The sequence below is a fragment of the Talpa europaea genome (assembly GCF_964194135.1).
Source record: "Talpa europaea genome assembly, chromosome: 2".
In the NCBI taxonomy this organism is placed as follows: Eukaryota; Metazoa; Chordata; class Mammalia; order Eulipotyphla; family Talpidae; genus Talpa; species Talpa europaea.
This window is the reverse complement of record NC_140068.1, coordinates 147,562,076-147,585,408: the sequence shown is the minus strand read 5'-3', so window position 1 is coordinate 147,585,408 and position 23,333 is coordinate 147,562,076. Positions and strand designations below refer to the sequence as shown.

Here is a 23,333-nt window from a genome sequence, read left to right as displayed (position 1 = left end):
AATCCTCCCCAGAGGTAGTTTCTGGGTTGCATTGTTTTATGAGATAACACCGAACTTTTCCAAAGTGGCTGGACAGTCATATTCCCACAGGTCTGTATGAGTGATCTGGTTTCTTTGCATTCAACACCAACATGTGGTGTTGTCAGCCTTTTTTATTTTACCTGTTCTAATTGGTGGGTAGTGATCTCTCACTGTGGTTTGAGTTAGTATTTCTCTAATGGTTAGTCATGTTGAATCACTTTTCATGTGCTTATTTGTTCTTTGTATATTCTCATATACAAAGGTGAAATGTCTCATATCTTTTGTCCTTTCTCAAATTATTTTTACTGTTGTGTTTTGAGTTCTAGATACTCATTTGTCAGATAGGTAGTTTGCAAATATTTCTCCCTTTCTGTAACTTGTCTTTTCATTCTCGAAAGTAGTTTATTGCAGAGTAAGTTTTAATTTTGATGTCAGACTTAATTGTTACAATCATACTTTTGCTGATCCTAAACTTTAAAATTTTTTTAAAAGATTATTTATGCATACAAGAACTGGGGTACAGGGCAGATATGTTGGGGGTGAGAGATTCACCAGAGACAGTGGGGAACAGAACAGGCAGATTGACCCAAGTACACTGCTGAGGGGAGCAGCGGGCGAGACAGGAGAGGTCTGCTGCTCCATGTGGGTAGCTCCCTGGCCGGCCGGGGATCGAACTCATGCTGCAGAATCTGTGGATTGCTTCATAGTGCAGTTCTTAACCCCTTGCGCCACCAGGGAGGCCCTGATCCTAAACTTTTTACCTAGCTTTAATTTCAGAGAGTTTTTCTAAAAGTTTATAGTCTTATATTTCACACTTAAGTCCATGATCTATTTTGAATTAATTTTTGTGTAAGATTTTACATAAGGGCTTAAGTTGAGGTTCATTTTTTTTTTGTCTGTACTTGTCCAGTTGTTGAAAAGGGCTATCTTTCCATCATTGAATTGTTGCCACTTTTGTGACAAGTCGGGTGGGTATATATTACTGTGGGTCTGTTTTTGAGTTTTCTTTTCTATTGGTCTGTTTCTGTTCCCCCCCCCCCACATAGTCTTGATTATTATGGCTATGAGATAAGTCTTGAAATTGGGCAATCCAGGGCCTCCCTGGTGGCACAGGCGGTTGAGCGCAGTGCTGTGAAGCTGTCCGCAGCCTCTGCACTGCCAGTTCGATCCCCGCCAGCCTTGGAGCAACCCACATGGTGAACAGACCTCTCCTGTCTCCCCGCTGCTCCCCTCAGCAGTGCTTTCGGTCCGTCTGCCTGTTCTGCTCCTCACTCTCTCTGGTGAATCCTCTCACCCTCCCGCGCATCAGGCCTGTACCCTGGCTCTTGTATAAATAAAATAAATCTTTAAAAAAAAAAATTTGGTGCTAAAGCATGAAAAAAAAAATAAATTGGGCAGTCCAATTCCTCCCACTTTTTTTTTCAAAGTTGTTTTAGATGTATTAAGTTCCTTTTTTAAAAATACATACATTTAAAGAGCAGGTTTATTAGGGAAAAGGAACAGAAGAATAAAAGACACTTGCATAGGCAGAAGCAGGCAGAAAGAGCTGCCCTGAAAGGGACAGGTTTGCTGAGAAAGGCCTGCATGGTTGCAGGTGGGCGGCCTTGAGGAAGCTGCTCTGCTGAGGGAGGTCAGTGCAGAGAAATCCTGGGCAGGTACAGGTCACAGGCAGGCAGGAGGCTACTGCCCCGCAGAGGGAGAGAGTTGGTGAAAAGAAGCACCTGCAGGTGGGCAGAAGGACTGTCCTAGATATATTAAGTTCCTTTCTGTGTAAATTTTAAAACATTTTTTTCCTGTTTTTATGAAAAATCTAGCTGGGACTTCGATAGGAGTTATTTTAAACTTGTTTATCAGTTTGGTCTTCACTAGCATTGTGGGGTCACAATGGGGTTTCATTACTGGCTGGTTGACTGGTTTGGATGTTCAGTACGCTCTCTTGTCTTTTTCTGATTCTTCTGTAATGGTTCTGTAATGGGCTGTTTTGGGACACCTGGTTAGAGCCAACGGTGGAAGTCAAGGCTCTCCACTTGGCCTTTGAGTTTTGTGGGTTCAGGTATTTGGTGGGGGTTTTTTTCATTTTTCTTGGACCTTGGGGTTTCTGGGTTTTTCAGCTCCACGTCTTGAATGGAGGAGGCAAAAGAAAACCCAAGGAACGTACCATGTATATTGTTCCTTGGGCTGCAATGTCCCTTGCCAGTCTTCTCTCTTCACTGTCCTCTTATTTTTATTTTACATGTAATATGCAGCCTTTTAGTTGTGCTAAGTTGGAGGCAGAGGGAAAAGTAGATCTGCTTCATCTTCCTGGAAGCTGTGTCCACATGTTCTTAATTATGAAAATCTTGAATATTTGAGCAAGTAGGATAGGGCAATAATACCAACATATCTGCTTCCTAGATTTAAAGGTTGTAAATGTTTTCCCATATGTTTTAATCTATTTTATACTGTTTCAAAGTCAATTATAGGCTTAATGACATTTCACCTCCAAATATTCAGTGTGTCTCTGAAAAAAAAAATTTCAAACATAAGGGCAGTACTTTATATCTCATGATTTATAGTGATATCTTGTTATCTGGTGTGCAGTTCATACAAACTTTGATTTCCTTAGTTCCTAAAATGTCTTACAGCTGGTTGAACAAAGTAAATCTAATCAAGAACATGAATTCCATTTAGATGTTATGCTTTTAAGTCTCCTTTAATCTTCTACAGTTCCTGTCCTGTTTCTTTTCCTCCACGATACTGATTTGTTGCAGAAATGGTTCCAGTGAAACCTTGGAATGTCCCACTATCAATAGGATTTGTCTGATTGTTTCTTTTTTGTCCTCTCCTGCATTTTCTTGGAATTTGAGCTTAAGGGGCCTCCCTGGTGGCACAGGGGTTAAAGTCCCAGCACTATGAAGCTATCTGCAGCCACTGCAGCATGAGTTCAATCCCCAGCCAGGGAGGTGACCCACATGGCGCAGCAGACCTATCCTGTCTTGCCTGCTGTTCCCCTCATCAGTATGTTTTAGTCAATCTGCCTGTCTGTCTCTGGTGAATCCTCTCACCTCCCCATGCCTCTGGCCTGCACCCCACTTCTTGTATGCATAATTAAATTAATCTTTAAACAAAACCCAAAGGTAGACTCAATTATAATTTTTTTCTCTGTGATAGGGAAGATGCCTTCTGCGTCCTGTGACACACTGCTGGATGACATAGAAGATATTGTGTCACAAGAAGATTCAAAGCCTCAAGATAGGCATTTTGCAAGAAAGCAAGTTGTTCCAAAGGTGCGAAGGCGAAATACCCAAAAATACTTGGAAGAGGAAAACAGTCCACCAAGTGACAGGTAACTTTTTTTCTTTTTTTTTTTTAGTTATATTCACTTTTATTTTGGAAAAACTGGCACTGCCCATCTATGTGACATATACAATGTTTGTTTTTAAAAATCTTTGAACTTTTGTGTGTATGTGTCTATTTTAATGGTTTGAAATGGAGTAAAGTGATTGGTTAAATAGGAAAGATGATATATTTCATGTTCTTTGAAGTTAGAGTCTACAGTAGTATTTGCCCTTTCACCTCCAGCACCCCCCGCCCCCCAGCCCATTTTCAAGGATCTCTTTGATATCACTGCAGTGGTGTTTTGGGCATTTGATTTTTTTTTTTTTTTTAAGCAAATTTACCAGTACTTACAGTCAACTAAAGGCACTGGGCATGAATAAGTTACTGTGTTTTTTATACTACTGTATTCTACTGCAACCTAGCCTGAAAGGATTATGCATTGTGTGATTTCAGTATGCCTTTGTTTATCTAGTAAACTGTTTTAATACACTTGATGGTTTGGTTGGACATTTAGATTTTAAAACCTATGCATTATATTTTAATGATTGAAAATTATCAAATTTGTCTTAAATATGTGTTTAATGTAATTTCTATGTATTTATAAATTATTAGGACAGTCCACATTAAGTTTTTTTTTCCTAGAAATATTACTTTTTTTAGAACTATTTTTATATATGTATTACTTTAAATAATGTCATTGGGTGGCAGTTTTTCATTTTGATTTATTTATTTATGTCACTAACTATAGAACTAGGAATAGAAGTCCTTTGTGAGCAGATATATGCACTTAATTTTTCTTTATTTGCTTTTGCTATAGAACCATTTTCTTTAATAGTGTTGTTTTGTATATGCTCTTTTAGTAGTTGAACTTAGGAGAGTTCATTAATAGTACTGAATTTCAAATACAATTCAGAGAAAAGGAGTTTTTTTTGGTAGAAAGTCTTTAATTTCTTCTGTGGTCTGGAGAAACCAGATTCTTTATTGCTTTTTAGAATTCTGTGGTTATTAGACTTTTTAGACTTTTGGTATAATTACAGATTATGGAATAAATTGGTACATTTAAAGAATAGCTTGCAAATGGATTGTAGTGAGTGTGTTTTTTGTGAAATATGCCCAGAAATCATCTATTACTTTTTATTGTAAATATCCGAATATCCACTAATGAGATTTTTTTGATGGATTGTTTAATAGCACTATTCCAGGCATACAGAAAATTTGGATACGAACATGGGGTTGTTCTCATAACAATTCAGATGGCGAATATATGGCTGGACAACTAGCTGCTTATGGATATAAAATTACAGGTAATGAAATCAGTAATGTATTGATCAAATTTTTCAGAGCTAGATTTTTAAAGCTGTGTGTTCTAGCTTCAGCTGTTAAAGCATATTTTAGCATTATTTAATGACATTTGAGGCAAAAATAAGATAGTTTTTATACATTGCTTGCCTTGGTAACTCTGGATATCATATTTTAGAAGACTTAAAACTATTTTGGAAGACTTACAGAAAATTAGTAAAATTAAGAGTTCTCATATGCTCTGTACTCAGCATCCCCTAACATTTCAGATAGTACATTATTATTGTCAATAAACTAGGAAATTAACATTAGTATTATATTGTTTTCTGAACTACAGCTCATCCTTGAATTTTGTCAGTTTTCCCATTCATATCATTTTTCTGTTGCAGAATTCAGTCTAGGTCCTCATCTTACATCTTCTTTGTTTTTCTCCTTAGTCTCCTTCAATCTCACACTTCCTCAGTTTTTTTCTTGCGTTTTATCCTCTTACCACCTGTGGAGAAACCCAGTTATTTTGCAGAATATCCTTCAACTTGGGTTTGTTTGTATCTTCTCATGATGAGAATAATTTTTTTTTAAAGATTTATTTCTTATTTATGCATAAAAGAACTGGGGTGTAGTCCAGAGGTGGGGGGGTGATGGTGGTGGTGAAAGAATTCACCAGAGAGAGAGTGGGGAACAGAACAGGCAGAGGAACTACTAAAATACACTGCTGAAGGGAGCATTGGGCGAGACCGGAGAGGTCTGCTGTACCATATGTGGATTAGTTCCCTGGCTGGTGATCAGATGCATGCCACAGTGGCTGGCAATAGCTTGATCATGGAGAGACTTTAACCCTTGCGCCACCAGGGAGGCCCCATGAACACATTTTTGGTAAGAAGAACACAGTTGTGTTCACTTTATCTTTCTCTATGTATCATACGAGGGGCTTGGTGATATCAGTGTCTTTTTCCTAGTGTATTAAGCCTCGGTGACCAGCTAGCTCTGTAGCAAAGTTGCTATTTTTCTTACAGTAGATAACAAATACCCTGTTTCTGCTCAGTGTTTTACTCACTAATTTTAGTATTCTTCAGTGCACTTCGTCTGCATCAGTTACTACTCTAGTGATTTTTCTGCTTGCTTTGTGCCTTCCACATTTATTGCTATAGCTCTTACCTAAAGAAAAGCTGTCCCTTCTCCTTACTTGCGTCAATATGGTTTCATGGGCATTTACTGCACAAGTCATAGTCCAGTACTGTCATTATTTTGCTATTCACGTTGTTCCAACGTTGGTCATAGGACTTACTCAGGCTGCCTCCTAAGGCCTTCTCAGCATGCTTCCATTGTTTGCTGTGCACTTATTTTCTGGGACCACAAGATGCCTCCCTAGGCTGTACTAGAGTAGTCTCATATCTTCCGTTCCCCAGCCTTGGAAATAGCCATTTTCCTACAGAGTCCTGATCGCTTTCATTAGGAGGATGGTGTTTAGAAGGAGATGGTGGTTAGAACATACACATGGGCACTAGATGTGATTTTTGCTCCCATGAAGTGAAAGAGCTGCTAAGTCCTTTCAATGGGCAGAGCTAGGAAGTATGTGTGTAGACTGATCGGTGCATACCCACATCTGAATATTTTGTATCGATCTGTATATATATTGATTGGGACCAGAATTTCTATGTTTTGTAAAACGTACCTGCCAGAATTTCTATGTTTTGTAAAACGTACCTGCCCGGTATTTAATATAGGTTGTTTTGTTTATTCCTTGTGGTCTGCTCTGACATCCCTATTCTACAGGTGAGGCGGGACACCTTGTGTTTACCTGAAGTCACATAGGCAGTGAAGTCTGTTCAAAAACACTGCACTTTACCAGTATTCATAGTTGCTTTTGCATGTGTAATTGGCGAGTTCTAGCTTCAAGATCGCATGTGAAGATCAGAGAGAATTGGGATTTATTCTTTTCATAGCAGTTTTTTTTCTTTTTTTTTTTTTAAAGATTCATTTATTTTTATACAAGAGCTGGAGTACAGTCCAGATGCGCGGGAGGGTGAGAGGATTCACCAGAGACAGAGTGGGGAACAGAACAGGCAGATAGACTGAAATACACTGCTGAGGGGAGCAGCGGGCGAGACAGGAGAGGTCTGCTGCACCATGTGGGATTCTTGCTGGCCAGCCGGGATCGAACCCGCGGTGCAGAGGCCGCGGGCAGCTTCACAGCATGGCGCTCAACCCGCTGCGCCACCGGGCAGGCCATTGATACTTATCTTGAGACAGCAGAATCCATCTTATGCCTTTGGAATTACTTCTCTGTATTTATTAGCAATTTTTAGTATAATTTAGCCTGAACTTGCCATAATGTATTCTGTGGTGCAGTTTGAATAGTAAGAAAATGGCCTGTAAGATAATTTCCTAAAACATTAACAAAAAAAGAGCTTGACTTTTTCTAGGTGACATTAAATATCTAACACATTTCAATTTCAATTTTAGCCCATTAGCAGTATGTCTTTGATCTTATAACAGTACTTTTCTATGTAACATAATAGTCCTGATGTGTTTATATAAGAATATTAACTTTGTTATGTAAACCTATTTTCATCTTATTTGGGAATAGTAGCAAGAATTAAGGAGGCAGCCACTTGAATATTACTTTTATGTTGGGTATTACTTTTATATACTTGGTGGTACTTATATTTATTCATATTTGTACTGATTTTATAAGTTCTTCATTTCTCTTCATGGTCCCCACTTTAGATATTCATATTTTAACTTTAGACATTCATATTTTATTCAGATTTTAACTCTAGTTTGGCTTTTATTTATTTATTTATTTTTTAAATAGAGGCATGTTTTATTTATTTGTTTGTTTGTTTTGTTTTGTTTTGTTTATACAAGCACTGGGTACAGTCAGAAGCACGGGAGGGTGAGAGAATTCACCAGAGCCAGAGCGGGGAGCAGAGCAGGCAGAAGGACCGAAGTACACTGCTGAGGGGAGCAGCGGGCGGCAGGAGAGGTCTGCGCGCCATGTGGGACCCTCCTCCAGGGGCCGGGGAGCAGCCGGGGATCGAACCGGCGTCGCAGACGCTGCGGGCAGCTTCGCAACCCAGCGTTCAACTGCTGCGCCACCGGGGAGGCCCTAGTCTGGCTTTCATGTTGACTGTAGAACCACTTTCCTCACTTGTCTAGGTGCTGTCAGCCCAGGAAATATGAACTGTTACTTTCTGTAAAGTCTTTAAGAAGGAAATCTCTACAGATTTTATATTTAGATTAGATATATGAATGATTTGAGATTACTTCTGCCAGTCATCTTTTTAATTAATTTGGCATGGGGTTAACAAAATTATTGCTGCTTAATAATTTACAGTGTTTTATTAATCAAATGTAGATCTGAAACATTTTCATTTAACTGTATAATTGATAGGAAATAGGTGTAAAGTGAAATGAAATAGGTATAAAATATAGATTATTCAGAGAAATATTGAAAACAGTATACACAGAAATTTAAAATTGACTCTCAATTACCAGTTGCAGATATTTTTACTGTTTGGGGAAGAAAGAAATTGATGGGTATGTATTTGAAATTACTGCTTTTAACTTTGTGAATCTGGGAGTGTAATTATTCCCTGGTAACACCTTACTCAGAGCAGTTTGCTCTTGTTCATTGCCTCTTTCAAACCTTTTTTACTTTAAGGAAAAATGGTGTTTCATAACCTTATAAAACAGTGTCTACTTGCTTATTTCAAATAATGGAACCCACTGAGGAGAAATGTCATTCCCTAAGACTGAGAACAGTTAAACTGCATCATGGATAATCATATGCATGATATAATTAGTATCATGCACAGCAGTTAAACTGCCCTGATAAGTAACAGCATGGTGTTTGAAAGAAATGTGATGCAAACATGTGTATTCCATGAATATGTTGCTCTTGAAGTCAGCAATTTTTGCAGAATATTCTTTCTTTTTCTAATAATGCCTTGGGTTATTATTTACAGATGTTGGTAAATTGTTTTCAGCATCCTTCTTGGTGGCAGAGCTTCAATATCTTGAGAATACATTAGATGTTAGAATGATCACTGGTCATTTTAGGCCAAATCTGATGTGATATGTTGAGCAATCAAGGCATTTTTGTTTGTCTTAATTGATTCTGAAAACTGTCTTAAAAGAGTTCAAAAACTTTTGATAATAGTGATTCCTGCACTTTTTGGATATCTTTAGAACCTCACAACTCTTACATAATTTAATAAAGAACTCCCAATGATTGCCTAATCCAACAGAGAAATAAAGGATGGTCTCCCAAACCACTTAGGGACAGCTGTTATTTATATGTAGATAGGTGTTGCAAAGAGAGATGTTTAGTTTGTAGTAATATCTGTTGTGAATGAATATAGGATGTGCTTTTTGATTAATGAGAAAAAATTACAATGCCATTGACTGAGGTTTTGGTGAGTTATATTTGTGATGAGCCTACCTAAGGTAGAATAGAGTGTTTAGCTTGGGCACCCACAGTTTCAGAGAAATCACTGAAAAATTGTTGGGATGTTACAGTTCCTGATAGTTTCTTTCTATATTTGTGTATAGTTTATTCCTACAGCAAGTGTTCTCTGAACATGACATCTGTCACAGGGTATAGTGCTAGGTATGAAGACAAGAAAATGAACTAAACATGCATTCCAATAGACAAGTTTATTTTTTTGGCAAAGGGAAAACCTTCCTACTATATGTAAACCCTTAAGTTTAGTGTTTAAGTTCGTGATGTCTTCTTTTTTTTTTTTTTTTAAGATTTATTTACTTATTTATTTATACAAGCACTGGATACAGTCAGAAGCACGGGAGGGTGAGAGAATTCACCAGAGCCAGAGGGGAGAGCAAAGCAGGTAGACTGATGAAATACACTGCTGAGGGGAGCAGCGGGCGGCAGGAGAGGTCTGTGCGCCATGTGGGACCCTCGCCTGGCGGCCGGGGATCGAACTGGCGCTGCAGAGGTTGTGGGCAACTTCGCAACCCAGCACTCAACTGCTGCGCCACCAGGGAGGCCCATAATGTCTTCTTTTTATTTTTTTAAATACAGAGTAAGCAGAACCTGATTTGCTCACAGGGCTTTTGTAATTTATATTATAGATATGCTTGTGATAATGTCAGGTCAGAATATAACATGGAGTTAACAAAATTAATAATGCTTTGTAGAAACAAACACTCATTGATTTAATATAGGAGATAGTATTATAATTGAATGACTAATGTGTCAGCGCCTTTCCTGGACCTGGCCATTTAAAGTAGTTTTAAAATTTAACTCAGAGATCAATGGCTTTATTAGATTGGTAAATGGAAATGTTTCTGTAAGGAATACATTTAATGACCATATGTGGTTAGCAGAATTTGAAGGATATTAAAGCTATTCTTTTGTGTTTGGACTTGAAGTTTTAGAAATCATACTTGTACATAAACAAAAACCCTTACCTTTTCCTCCTCACCTTTTTTTAAGAACTGGTGAACATCCTATCTCACAATGAAAAAAAAAGAAAGGCCTCCCTGGTGCAGGTGGTTGAGCACAGCGCTGTGAAGCTGTCTGTAGCTTCTTCAGTGCCGGTTCTATCCCCGCCAGCTGCGGAGCAACCCTCATGGTGCTGCAGACCTCAACTGTCTTGCCTGCTGCTCCCCTCAGCAGTGTGTTTCAGTCAGTCTGCCTGTTCTGTTCCCTACTCTGTCTCTGGTGAATCTACTCATCCTCCCATGCATCTGGCCTGTACCCCGGTTCTTGTATAAATAAATAAATCTTAAAAAAAAAAAGAACTTCAACCCTTCACGTTTCCAAATTACAATTAAATGAAAAAATGTATATTATACTTCTCCTAAGTGATGCAGTTACTTTGTGCTGGCTAGTTATAAGTGAAAATGGAATTTTTGGAGCATATTTTTCAGAGAAGGGAGCTGAACTAATTAAAAATTGATTTAAAAGCCCACTGTTTCTTTGGTTACTGCAAGGATCCATTGAAATAACTTTGGCTTGAGATGACTGCATTTTTTAGGATGAGATTGAGGCAAGGAGATGGAAGACCTGTGACCTGCACAAGTTCATCTAACTAATATTTGCTGGAGCTCACAGGCAGCACAGCCTGTGCTCGTTGCATTATGCTGTGTGGTCACCTAAAGTTGATATTGTACAGGCTGTTCTGGATGGAAATTTAATGATGACTTTTTTTTTTAAAGATTTATTTATTTTCATACAAGAACCGGGGTACAGGCCAGATGCGCAGGAGGGTGAGAGGATTCACCAGAGACAGAGTGGGGAACAGAACAGGCAGATTGACTGAAGTACACTGCTGAGGGGAGCAGCGGGCGAGAAAGGAGAGGTCTGCTGTGCCATGTGGGATTCTCGCCGGCCGGCTGGTATGGAACCTACACTGCAGAGGCTGCAGACAGCCTCACAGTGCTGCGCTCAACTGCCTGCGCCACCAGGGAGGCCCTAATAATGACTTTTATTAGAGTAATTTATTTGGTTGCCTATCATTTTGAAATTTCCTCCTTAGGAGCCTTGTGTGTCACCCTTAATGGAAGTCCTATTTTTTTTTTTTTTTTTTTGTTATCTCTTTCTTTAACTATAGGTGTGGAGTCACAGGAGAGCTACCTAGTTCATTCCTACCTTCTTAATCATAAATGTGAAGTCTTTTCCCAGTAGAACATTAAATATAACATCATCTTCATTCTGGTATTCTTCTTTGATCTCTAGTGGAAGTCAGTGTAGGAATCATCAGCTATTTTAGTGCAGAGCCCTTGCCTTCCATATCACTGCTCCAGTCTATCCTTTTTGCTTCTTGACCACCACTATAATAATAGTGTCTTACAGTTTGTAAAGCATGTTCATATTTATTGCTAATTTTATACCTAAAGATAAAGCAAAACAAAATTTTGTTAGTCTGGACTTTATTTAATTTTGTGTGTAGGAAAGTGGATTGTAGGCTGGTGCTGTGGGGGCGAGAGAATTCACCAGTGACAGAGTAGAGAGCAGAACAGGTGGATCTAATGAAATACATTATTAAGGGGAGCAGTGGGCGAGACAGGAGAGGTCTGCTGCACCATGTGAGTTTGCTCCCTGGCTGGGGATTGAACTCAGGCTCTGGTGGTGATAGTGCTGAGTATTAAACCCTAGTCCACCAAGAGGCCTACCCTGGGGTTTTAAAAGTTATAATATCCAAATATTTAGGCTTGTAACTTAAATTATGTGTATTAGTAGTAAGTATTTACAGTGTAATGTTCAGTTCTATGTTGAATAGACTGTTTTCATTAAGGCAACCGAGTTTCTTGCAGAAATTCTTCATTCCATAGTCAGAGGTAATTCCTTCTATCTGAATGTTCTGAAGTCCATCTGGAATGACAGCAAAAGAAAAAAAATTATCATTTGTAGAGTATCTGTAATGCAAGGGGTGACCATCAGCTTATTGATCAAGTTAAATCTTAGCATTGTTCTAAAGCTCAGAAGTTAAGCATAGAAAGATTATATAAAGAGAAACAGTCTTTCATATACTTTAAAATAGGAACTATATCTGCTGAACTGTGAAAATACCCTTCTGTAGGCATTTCAGGCTAATTTTATAGGCTTTTGCATTTTATATATTCTATATGCTGGAAAACTGTAGTCTTAAGATAATTATTTAGAAGTACTTCCTTCACTTGCCAGTAAGTCACTTTCACCTTCCCTCTTTGGTTACTATGGAAATATTCTTATATTAGGTAATTTCCATGAATTGATCTTTCTTCATAAGGCTTAATATTTTATGGTTGTTTTTGCCACTTACTTTATATACAAAGTTGAGAATTTTATTAAAATTTGGCTTGTGTGAGGATCCAGTGGCAATGGGGTACTAGAAGTACACATTTTTCTGGATATACCTTCCAACAAAATAAAAATGATGTACCAATTTTGTGACAGGGATGATAATTTTATTGGATTACTGAGCTGCTTTCTTTCTATCAAGACTCTGCAGTGAACTCAGCTTTCAAGTTTAGAGATCTTAAAGGGATTTGGTAGCTTCCCTACCTTTTATCTGCCCAGACAACAAAAACAAAACAACTGACAAGGATAGGATTTGGAGAGAGAAAATAATGTGGAGATATCTAAACGTAAATGAGACCTCTGGGCATACTGCACTGTGATATTTAAAGATGTATTTTTATTTACGCATATAAGAACTGTGGTGCAGGCCAGAGGTGCGGGGCGTGAGCATTCACAGAGACAGAGTAGGGGCAGAACAGGATGATTGATTGAAGTACACTGCTGAGGGGAGAAGCGGGCGAGACAGGAGAGGTCTGCTATGCCATGTGGGTCTGCTCCCTGGCTGGGGATTGAACTTGTGCTATAGTGGCTGCCCATAGCACTTGATAGTGCTGAGACTTAACCCCTTGCACCACCAGGGAGGCCCTGCATTGCAATATTTATAATATTGTATGAACTAGGTAGTAAAAGTATGAACTAGTTAGTGTCTTTTTGACCTGACCTTGCTATAGCTAGATGGAAATTTGGAATACTGGAGTTACGTCATGGCTAGCCTGGGCTGGGAAAAATCCTTTTGTGCTTTCAAAAGGAAGTTAGTAACCACATTTCCCTGTTGTTGAGGAAAGTAGATTGGGAATGGAGATAAATTAAAAGAGATGCATTGGTTGACGTTGTCGAAGATGAGCAGCAATTTAAGGGGGTTAAAATGATTTTTTTAAGGTGGATATTGAAATGAACAGACTTCAGTTCCTAAGTAAAGCCAAAGACCAAAATCAATGTCAGTGTAAGAGATTGAGGATGTGTGTGTGTGTGTGTATGTTAGTGTGTTAATGAGACTCTAACATTTGGATGTGGACAAATGTAATAAAAATTTTCTATTTGGGTCTTAAAAATCCTTCAGTTTGGAAGGCCACAGATATACTAATTAACTACCATATGTTATGCATAACTTTCTAGAAAACTCAATACTGCCTTATGGACTCAGGGATATATTACATTCACAAAAATTTATACAAATGGCACATGAAGCATTACTGCTTATATGCTACAAGAAATTAAGTGAATCAATTGCTGTGGAGTATAAATTGTGTCAAGATAATCTTTAAAAAATTAGTGCTGTTCTGGTATTGAACAAATTAAATATTTTCTTTTAGTACTTAATTTTTATGAGGCAAACCCACACAGACCCACAGATTTTCAGAGACTTGACATTAGTTTAATTGTTTAGGGGTTCAAATTACCTGTTCAAATTTTATAAAACCCTTTTTGGATAGTGCTTTTAGAAACAGCCTGTATTTAAATTTTAACTTTTTTAAAGAAAACGGGCAGATGATAAGTAAAATGTGAACTTTATTTGAAAATAGATTCTTTTGCAGTGTCTTCTTTGCCAGTGGGTAAAAACCTTTTTGAGACATAAACACTTGAATGTGTCAAATAGTGGTGCCTCTTTCTGACCTTCAACATTATAGTGAGTTTGGATTAAACACATGATGTAGTTTTTGCTCTTTGACAATAGATGGCAGTATTATCTTATATGATCATGCAGCTACACTATAATATTAATATATAGGAAAAGTGAATTTCATGTTACAAATGTTCTAATAAAATTATTAGAAGTCATTAAATTATTTTTTCTGATTTATTGCTTTTTAAGCTTTTTATTGGTATTTTTATAAGAATTGGACAAATCGACGTTTTCACAGGCAGCATAAGCCTGTACAGGTATCCACCCAAAATGCCTTTGCTGGAGACCAGATGTGGTCCTATTCATTCATTGGTTTACCTTTTGACATACATCTTCTTTGCTCTGTTGCTGTGACTGTCCTTGTCCTAGATGTGGTTGTTTTCTGCCGCGGACCAGCACAGCAGTAGACGATGAGGCCACCTCAGGGTTGAGAGAAGCGTGCAGGGTGGTCAGGGCGTCGGCGAAAGAAATGACACACAGACACACTTCAAGAGTGAAAATCTGAGTGTAATTTTCCTTAAGTTTGTGACTAGTATATATATGTTTTCTAAAAGCACAGGAATGAATATCAAAGAAATTAGCTTGCTCGATGGCTCAGTCTATCACTATCAGGGAGGTGATCTACATAACAAGCAATGACCATTATAGAAGAAAGGAGGAAGTTTAGAAAGACAGATAAGGGATTAAAGTTTGTAGTTCTAGGAAGACGGGATAGGATTTTTAGCATTCTTGTAGTGGTTCTTGGTGGTCGTTATCTATTGATAAGCTTCTGCCTTTTCAGGGAGCTTCCGCTGCACTTCCTCTGCTTCAGGCTGTTCTCCCACCGCGCGCTGGTTGCCCAGCCGGATCTAGGGACCGTGGCGAAAGCCATTCCTAAAGATCACTGCGGTGGGAGGTGCAGCAGGTAGGGTTTTGCTGTTCTCCCCCTGCGCGCTGGTTGCCCAGCCGGACCTAGGGACAGTTAGCCCTAAAGGTCACTGCAGGGGGAGGTGCAGCAGTTTTCCTCTTGCCCAGAGGAACAAACTAATTTGGAGTTTTTGATAGACCTTTGTTGTTTTTATACTTATATTGCTTTCACACTAAAAATTGTTGCATAAGATATAGCTAGAGTAACTCATTAATTTGTAAATCTTTTAATATATATTAAGGTTAGAGAGGCTTAATGTGAGCTGACAGTGAAGTAAATGACAGAGCTTGAAAATTTCCTGTCCTCCCACTTTACCAATGTGTATTTGATGCCTGATTTAGGGGAAATGATTTGACTGTTCAGGTGTTTATAAAGACTTGCCTTTGGGTCCCTCTTTCATTGTTTGGTGATTCTAAAATTTAAGAGTTTCTTTTTCTCTTTTTTTTAAAGATTTATTTATTTATGCATACAATAACGGGTATAGGCCAGAGGTGTGGTGGGTGAGAGGACTCAACAGAGACAGAGTGGGGAGCAGAACAGGTGGATCTACTGAAATACACTGCTGAGGGGAGCAGCGGATATGACAGGAGAGGTCTTCTGCGCCATGTGGGTTATTCCCTGGCCGGTCAGGGAGTGAACTTGTGCTGTAGAGGCTGGCAGTAGCTTGATAGTGCTGTCTTTAACCCCTTGCACCACCAGGGAGGCCCCTAAAATTTAAGAGTTTCTAAGACTTTTTTGTACAATGTTAAATATACAGGTTCATGTTAGCCACATATATGGGCGATATAAGTGCTATTTTGGGGCAATAATTGCAACTATCCATAGTCTTCTAACCTGTTCATCTTAGACCCAAACTCCTCGTATAAGCTGCAACTCTACTAGCATTGCTGCTTTCCAGTTTATTTCCTTTGCTGTAGACACATGGAGAGTGACACCTCAGCTAGTTAGTTCCTCTCTTAAGGCAATTTATCTGTAAATTCTCTGATGATCTGTGGTTTTCTTCTGTCTTAATCATCCTTACCTTTGACATCTGAGAGACTTGTGACCAGAAGCAGAGTGTAGCCAGCTATTAGTGTTAAGGCAGACAGTGGAGCTACTACCCACTGCCATGTGTTAGCTATGTGTTACATTGGACAAGTGACACTGACAATGTCTTTGGGCTTGGGTACTTATTTAGTTAGGATGACAACAATAGTCCTTTTAAAAGACTGAAAGTTAGTACTATTTAAGTGTTTAGCATGTGTTTGGTATTGTCATTAAATACCACACTTGACACAAAATAGGAATTCAGGGATTTTTGTATGCATTAGTGAACAAGTGAAAACAGTTTTTTGAATGTAATATAGAAGAATAAAAATTAAAGTATATTTTAAAGGTTAAATAAATGTGATATGAGCACACATGTATCTCTGTGCATGTGAATCCCTTGAGTTTTTCAGTAGGATCCTATTTAGGTGGCTGTCAAGTCCAGTCTGCTTATTCTTGACATGTCTTGAATAAGATCCTCATACTATCACTTTTCCTGACATGGACAGTACAAATTATATTGAATCAGAAATCTAATTTAATCCATTCTTATTAAATTGGGAGACAGTAATTGCTTTCTATTTAATGGGATTGAATTCAGTATTAGAAATTTTGATGTTCCTTCAAACTTAATAAAATTTGGTTTTCTGTATTTCCATACATTTGTGTGTATGTGCACTTGCAGAGAGAGTGAGAGAGAGAGCGCGCGTGTGCGCACACGTGAGCGAGCATTGTGTTCAAACACTGTTATTTGCAATGATTGGTACGGGGCCCAGGATATAGGCAGCAATGAGAGTGACACTTTGTCATTCACTTTCTCTTTTCTGCTCAGGAAATTAATGACCTTCAAAATAGGATTTTTATTCATTCAGAAATAGGGGAAGAAAATTACGATCTTCTCTCTAGAGAAGATCTGGAATGTTGTTTACTCTGGAGGGTCAGCATTCCAGTCCTCTTAATGAAAAAGATGCTGTGGGGTAAAATGAAATCCTTCAAGATGTATCCTGTTACTTCATTCCATCCCACTAGTCAATTTTTTGAAATAGCTAAATTTACAATTTTCATGCCTTATACTATGTTTTTTCTTGAATATGTTGTAAGAGGTCAGTCTGTTAGTGAACTAAATGCATTTCTAGTTAATATCTAATTATTGCCTTCTGTTTCATAGAAGTGAAAGCTTTTTGCTTTCACTCAGTAACTATTTTAGCTACCATTTATTTTTGTGTTCTTTCTTGCTTTCTTTTTAGTTGAGTTGCTATATAATCTAAGATGGAATCTTTATGTATTAACTGATTTTGAAACATCTATAAAGAACTGCTGAATGACTGCAATTTGGGTAATACTCAGAGTAACAAGTGAATCAAACAAATCAATCATTTGAGAATATTTTCTGCTTTCCACGTGCGAGCTAAATTGTTATCTAGCTTACAAAAATAAGGGAACTATGAAGATGTTCTATTTTTATTTTATTTTAATTTAATTTAATTTAATTTGTTTTTTTTTTTTTTTTTAAATAGAGGCATGTTTTATTTATTTGTTTGTTTGTTCGTTTGTTTCGTTTATACATGCACTGGGTACAGTCAGAAGCGCGGGAGGGTGAGAGAATTCACCAGAGCCAGAGCAGGGAGCAGAGCAGGCAGAAGGACCGAAGTACACTGCTGAGGGCAGCAGCGGGCGGCAGGAGAGGTCTGCGCGCCATGTGGGATCCTCCTCCGGTGGCCGGGGAGCAGCCGGGGATCGAACCGGCGCCGCAGTGGCTGTGGGCAGCTTCGCAACCCAGCGCTCAACCGCTGCACCACCGGGGAGGCCCTAATTTAATTTGTTTTTAAAAGATTTTATTTATTTATGCATACAAGAGCTGGGGCACAGGCCAGAGATGTGGGGGGTAAGAGGATCCACCAGAGACAGAGTGGGGAACAGAACAGGCAGACTGACTGAAATACACTGCTGAGGGAGCAGCGGGCGAGACAGGGAAGGTCTGCTGCACTATGTGGGTAGCTCCCTGGCTGGCAGGGATCGAACCCATGCTGCATTCAGCGCGGACTGCTTCATAGTGCGGTGCTTAAGCCTTTGCGCCGCCAGGGAGGCCTGATGTTCTATTTTAAATGTTAAGGTCTAGTAAAAATATTCAGGAAATCATTGGAAAATATCAAAGTAGAAGATATTGAAAATGGTGTAGAGACATCTAATAAATCAAATTAAGGCAAAATAGCATTAGTATTGAAGAGAATATTTGAAATTTATTTCCATCTCATGTGTAGCAGCTTTTTATCTTCCGACTGAGATAAGGTGCAAATCATGTGAAAGTTTAAACAAGGGCTTTTGTCCCTGAAAAAAGAGAAAAGGTCTTGTAGTTTTTTGCACAGTGCAGATTTTTTCATTAGCATAGAGAGGGATAGGAAAAATGCTATATTGGATTAATGGTTTTTGAGTTTGTGAATTATGAACAGTTTTTTGAATGTGATCAGTGTTCATTCTTCATGTAATAATAAAAACAGAAATATATTTTCCTCGCCAAATGTATATAGGAACTTTGTAAAAACAATAAAACTATTTTGCAGAATCTTAAGCAGCGTAGTCGTGTATATTAGTTGTAACAGGAGAGTTACATGGCTTGACTCATTGTATCATGTTTAAGGGATTAATGTTGGAATTTAAGAAGTAGCAATTTTGAGCCAGTCATGCCTCAAACATTCTTAGCTCTGAGAGACATATTTGGATCAATTGTTAAAGATTTCTGTACTGTTTTGTTTGAATTGAAATGATGCTTTATACCCACACTTTGAGACAGAAATGAACACGTAAATATGAGGTAATATTTTAGCTTTTGAAAATAATTGTTTACAAATTATTTATCTAATGACTATAAACTGATGGTTTTTGAATTCCTCATTTACTTACCATGTAGAAGGTCAGTTCCTAAATATACCTAAAGGTGGCACTGTTTACCTAGGTTTAATGCTTTAATTTGCTTTTTGATGAAAAAACATGTTGGATGTTTTATCTGCAGATTATTAAATTGAAGTTATATATTTTACATTTAATTTTCTGCTTTGTAAATGTATCTTTCATTCTTGTAAAGTTTTAGGACCCGGTTTCATTTTTATTTTGAAGTGGTTTGGAAATTCAGAAACTTAACAATCATTTTGTAGGCATAAACTCCTCTATAATCCAGTATAATTAACGATAAAACCTTGTATTAATGTGACAGCTAATGTTTCATGGGAAACATAGTTGCTTTTGTGTAGCAAAAAGCATTAATTTTTTTAAGCCTCTAAAAACAATCCTGTGATTAAAACAAAACAGCCATAAATAAATGATTTGTGTGGCTTTGAGGTCACACCATGTGGGCTTACCCATCCTGGATTTATTTTATGTTAAAAGTACCTTTGAAAACTTAGAAAATTTTTCTTTGCTTGAATTTCCTGCTGGCAGTGCTGTGATAAAAGGAGAACCTAGAGTCTATGAATAGCTTCTCCAGGTGAGAAATGCAAAAATTAGATACGAATTTGACTTGAATTAAGGATTAGATAGAGTGGGATATGTAAATATACTTCCCGTACAGTTAGGAGAAAACCTCTTGATAGTTCATTCACAGAACATGCTACATCCAGCATAGTTTGACTTGAGCCAAATTATACATGTAGGATATTTTTATGTCCAATCAAAACTCTCTGTAATTGTCTGCAGTATAAGCAGGATTTGCCAGTGATTTTTACTGGAAGTAGAAAAGCACAAAATACTTCTGTTATTAATATCATAAAATGTTTGACTCTTATTTTAGGGGTTGAGTTCAGAAATGTAAGATGATTTTGGGTATGCTTCACTGTTGGCTCTTGTTAAAAGTGGAAACATTTTCCATTAATACAAATTGTACATTTTGGTTTTTATTTTTTCTTTATCACGTTTTAAGGTACTTGTCTTTTGAAGTAGGGTTTACCTCATTTTTTCCATATGAGCTTACCCTTATATCTCTGAGGTGACTGAGTTCCCAAATGTGTGTAGTTTGGGGGCAGTGAAGACACACTTGGCAGTTGGAGGTCTATGGTCATGAGAGTGAATGTGCTTATGTTTAAGTCCTGTTACTGCTGCCTTTGTTGATGTGAATAATATGAAACGTATGTGATTTGTCTGACTTGTTTAAAAATGCATAATAAAAGGAGAACTTGATTATTCAGCAAGTGTTTCAGTAGCTAAAAACTATCATTTAGACATTTTCTTCCAGTGTTTGACAGTGGTACGGTGATCACTGAAAAGTATGGAAACAGAAGGAATGTATCATGACATGCTCATGCTTCAGTGCCCAGCCTCTTAGACTATTCTCACTGCAGAGGTTTAAAAAGTGTTTTAATTATTTAGCAAGAAACTGATCTGCTGGTTCACCTAGTCTTGCTATAGATGTACAATTCATTGGATTGTTATTTGCCAATTCATTTGGTAAATAACAGAGGTTTATTTTCCTAACTGACTTTGTATTTTCAGATTTTAGTAAGAAAATCAGAAAACAGTAAAAAGGCACTGTGACTTTAAAAAAAAAAAAAAACCACATTTGTTTCTGGACACAAAATGGAGAATGACAGCTTAGTGTCCCAAAAATGCTTTCAACCCCTTTCCCTCCCCCACTCCATACTACATGCACACCCCCAACCAGACTCTCCATAATTTCAAATGTTTTTCAGGGTAGGAACTGAAGTAGTAACATGTGATACCATACAAGCAACATTTTCCCTCTAATACTTGTGGTGAAAAGAAATCCAATCAAACAGTATTATGTATTTGTTATGAAAAAAAGATTTATCTTTCCGATTTTGTCTGGCTCCTTGAGATGCCTTATAATCATGTGCTAATTTATGCTGATGATGTTACCTCAAGACCCTTCTGTGTGGCCTAGATATGTTAATATGTTATAGCTTTTTAATTTCAGTTGTCTGTGTTGGTTGAATATGCTTGTTAGTCCGTAGATCCATTCACCAGGCTGTGTCAAGGACTGGAAAAGAACAAGAAAAATGTATCTCAGAATCAATTTCTCTAAGCATGCTTTAGTAAATGGAGGAAATTATAAAACAGACAAAATTTTAATAAGATTGTTACATCTGAAAATTCACTGAATATAGTAAGTACTCCAAATACTGTCAGCTTTTAATTAGGAAAGAGAGTTGGGTCATTGGTTTTATTAAGCAAGGCTTATTAAGATCTTTTGATTGAAACAATTTTTTTTTCAAATGTCAATGAGAAAAATATCACGAGAATGAGAAATAGATGTTGTAGGCTATTTTTAAAGAACTGAACCATTTTATCACATCCTTTTTGTCTATTCTGTAAACTTTGAGTGTTGTGTATCTGAAATCCCCAGGGAAGGAAAATACTGTATGTGGTTGAGAATTTCAAGACTTTTTGGTCAAAATAGGGTGAGGATGACCAAGGTCTAAAACATGTGGGAACTCTAAAATGTTTGAAGAAAAATTTTTAATCAAAAGTTTAATCAAAATTAACCCAGTCTTTTAATTACAATTTTATATGAGGAAAATAATTTATGTGACCAGTATTATCAATTCATTTATTAGCCTTCATCAACAGGAACTTCTTAAAAATTGTTTTTGTTCTTTATATAGAATGTATTTTATACTAGGAGGCATTTCCTCTTTTATTTAGCCTTTATCTGAAGTATAGTGTCCATTTAAATTTTGCCTTGAAATTGTTGATTTGAGAGACACTGATCAACTCAAACGACTGAAAAATTGGAGAGAGGCTTATGGTAATTTTTAATCAGCATAACTGAGTAAGTATTTCTCACTCCTCTCTGAGCTGTGATTCTTTGGCTCTCAAATGGGTCACAGGGTTGTTATGAAAATAAATGGTTGATAAATGTTAGCTATTATTTTATTAAGTGTTAATAAAGAAAATTCACCATTATATATAAATGCTTTAAATTTTGAGTCTCCGAAGCGAACTGGTAACTTAATGAAATTTAAACATATGATTAATCGGTTTTAATCTATTAAATGTCTTTTAGCCTTACATGTTTCTCTCTTGCACATTTTTTCTGATGGTGAGTGTTAATTAGGAAATGAGGCAAAATTGGATAGTGAAGTAACATATAATAGATGGCTTCTTTGCAGAACCAGCGAGGCAGAATGGAGTAATTTCATAGAAGGAATAACGAATTAGGCACTGGAAGATTTTTGAGGCCTTGCTTCAAAGAAGACATTGATTAGTAGTGAACTTACCTTTTTCCAATTTTTTAATTCTCATCTATAAAATAACCCAATTTGATTTTTCCAGAAATCTGAGGGATAGCTCATGTTATCACATATATGTTGTCTTGCTTGGAAAGAGATAAAGTGCTATATGAAAACATGTGCAGTGTTAAATTCCTTCTTGAACACTTCTAACTCCATTTTTTCCTATACCATTCTCTCCCTCCATATACACCAAATCAGACTCTTCCTTAACACACTACTGTATTGTCTTTATATCTCTGCTGGTAGCCCTTGTTAGACTCACTTGAAATTGTTTGCTTCAATCTCCTATAAGATTGAACATGAGTTCAGAGTCAATCCTTTTTTTTCATGTAGTCACAGTACCTACTACCATATTTGACCTCTAACAAACATTCCGTTAGTGTTTGTTGAATGAATTTATGTCTATATCCAAATCATTTATTAGAAATATATACAATTTACTGAATTATTATATCAAGTATGAAGGTGGCATCTCATTTACAGCGCCCTTTTTATTAATATAAATCACTGATTACTTAATACCTGAACGAACTCAGGTTAGCATTTTTCTAGTTCATTTAGTTCTTTTGTAAGTTTTTGAGACCTTTTTATGAGCCTGACCATTGTAAATTACCTTCTTTGGTGCTTTACAAAATGTTGTAGTTCATAGATACTGCAAGTATAGATTATTTGCTTAAAGTGATTGAATAAAATGGGCACATTGTTCTTGGTTAGTTTTCCTCAACTGGTTCTTTTAATTTTCCTGTACTTACTGGTGAGATACCTTAAGGCATCTGGCCAGTATTGAGTATTTTTCCTGACTCATCATTCCTTCTGCCACCTGCCAAGGAAAAGCTTTTACTTTGGTCAAGAACACTTGGAGTGAGTTAGATTTTGTTATTGGTGTAGGTCATGGACTTCCGATAAGTCTAAACTTGTTATACTAATTAGCATTGAGTACCACCAAAAACTCCACAGAAAAACTAATCAAACTAATTACTCAGTTTAGTAAAGTAGCAGGATACAAAATCAACACATAAAAGTCAGTAGCCTTCCTATACACAAACAATAAATCTGAAGAAGAAATCAAGAAAACCATCTCTTCTATTA

At 37.2% G+C, this 23,333-nt stretch overlaps 1 protein-coding gene across 1 annotated transcript in view; it reads left to right on the top strand.

The window, feature by feature from the left end:
• Positions 1-3,176: 3,176 nt before the first annotated feature.
• CDKAL1 (CDKAL1 threonylcarbamoyladenosine tRNA methylthiotransferase) overlaps positions 3,177-23,333 on the top strand; it is a gene marked incomplete at both ends in the record, with an annotated part of 639,419 nt that continues 619,262 nt past the window's right edge. The window contains 2 exons of the mRNA XM_084228943.1: positions 3,177-3,346; positions 4,531-4,643. Of these exons, the coding sequence (XP_084085069.1) occupies positions 3,177-3,346; positions 4,531-4,643 (283 nt within the window). The remainder of the gene's footprint in view (positions 3,347-4,530; positions 4,644-23,333) is intronic.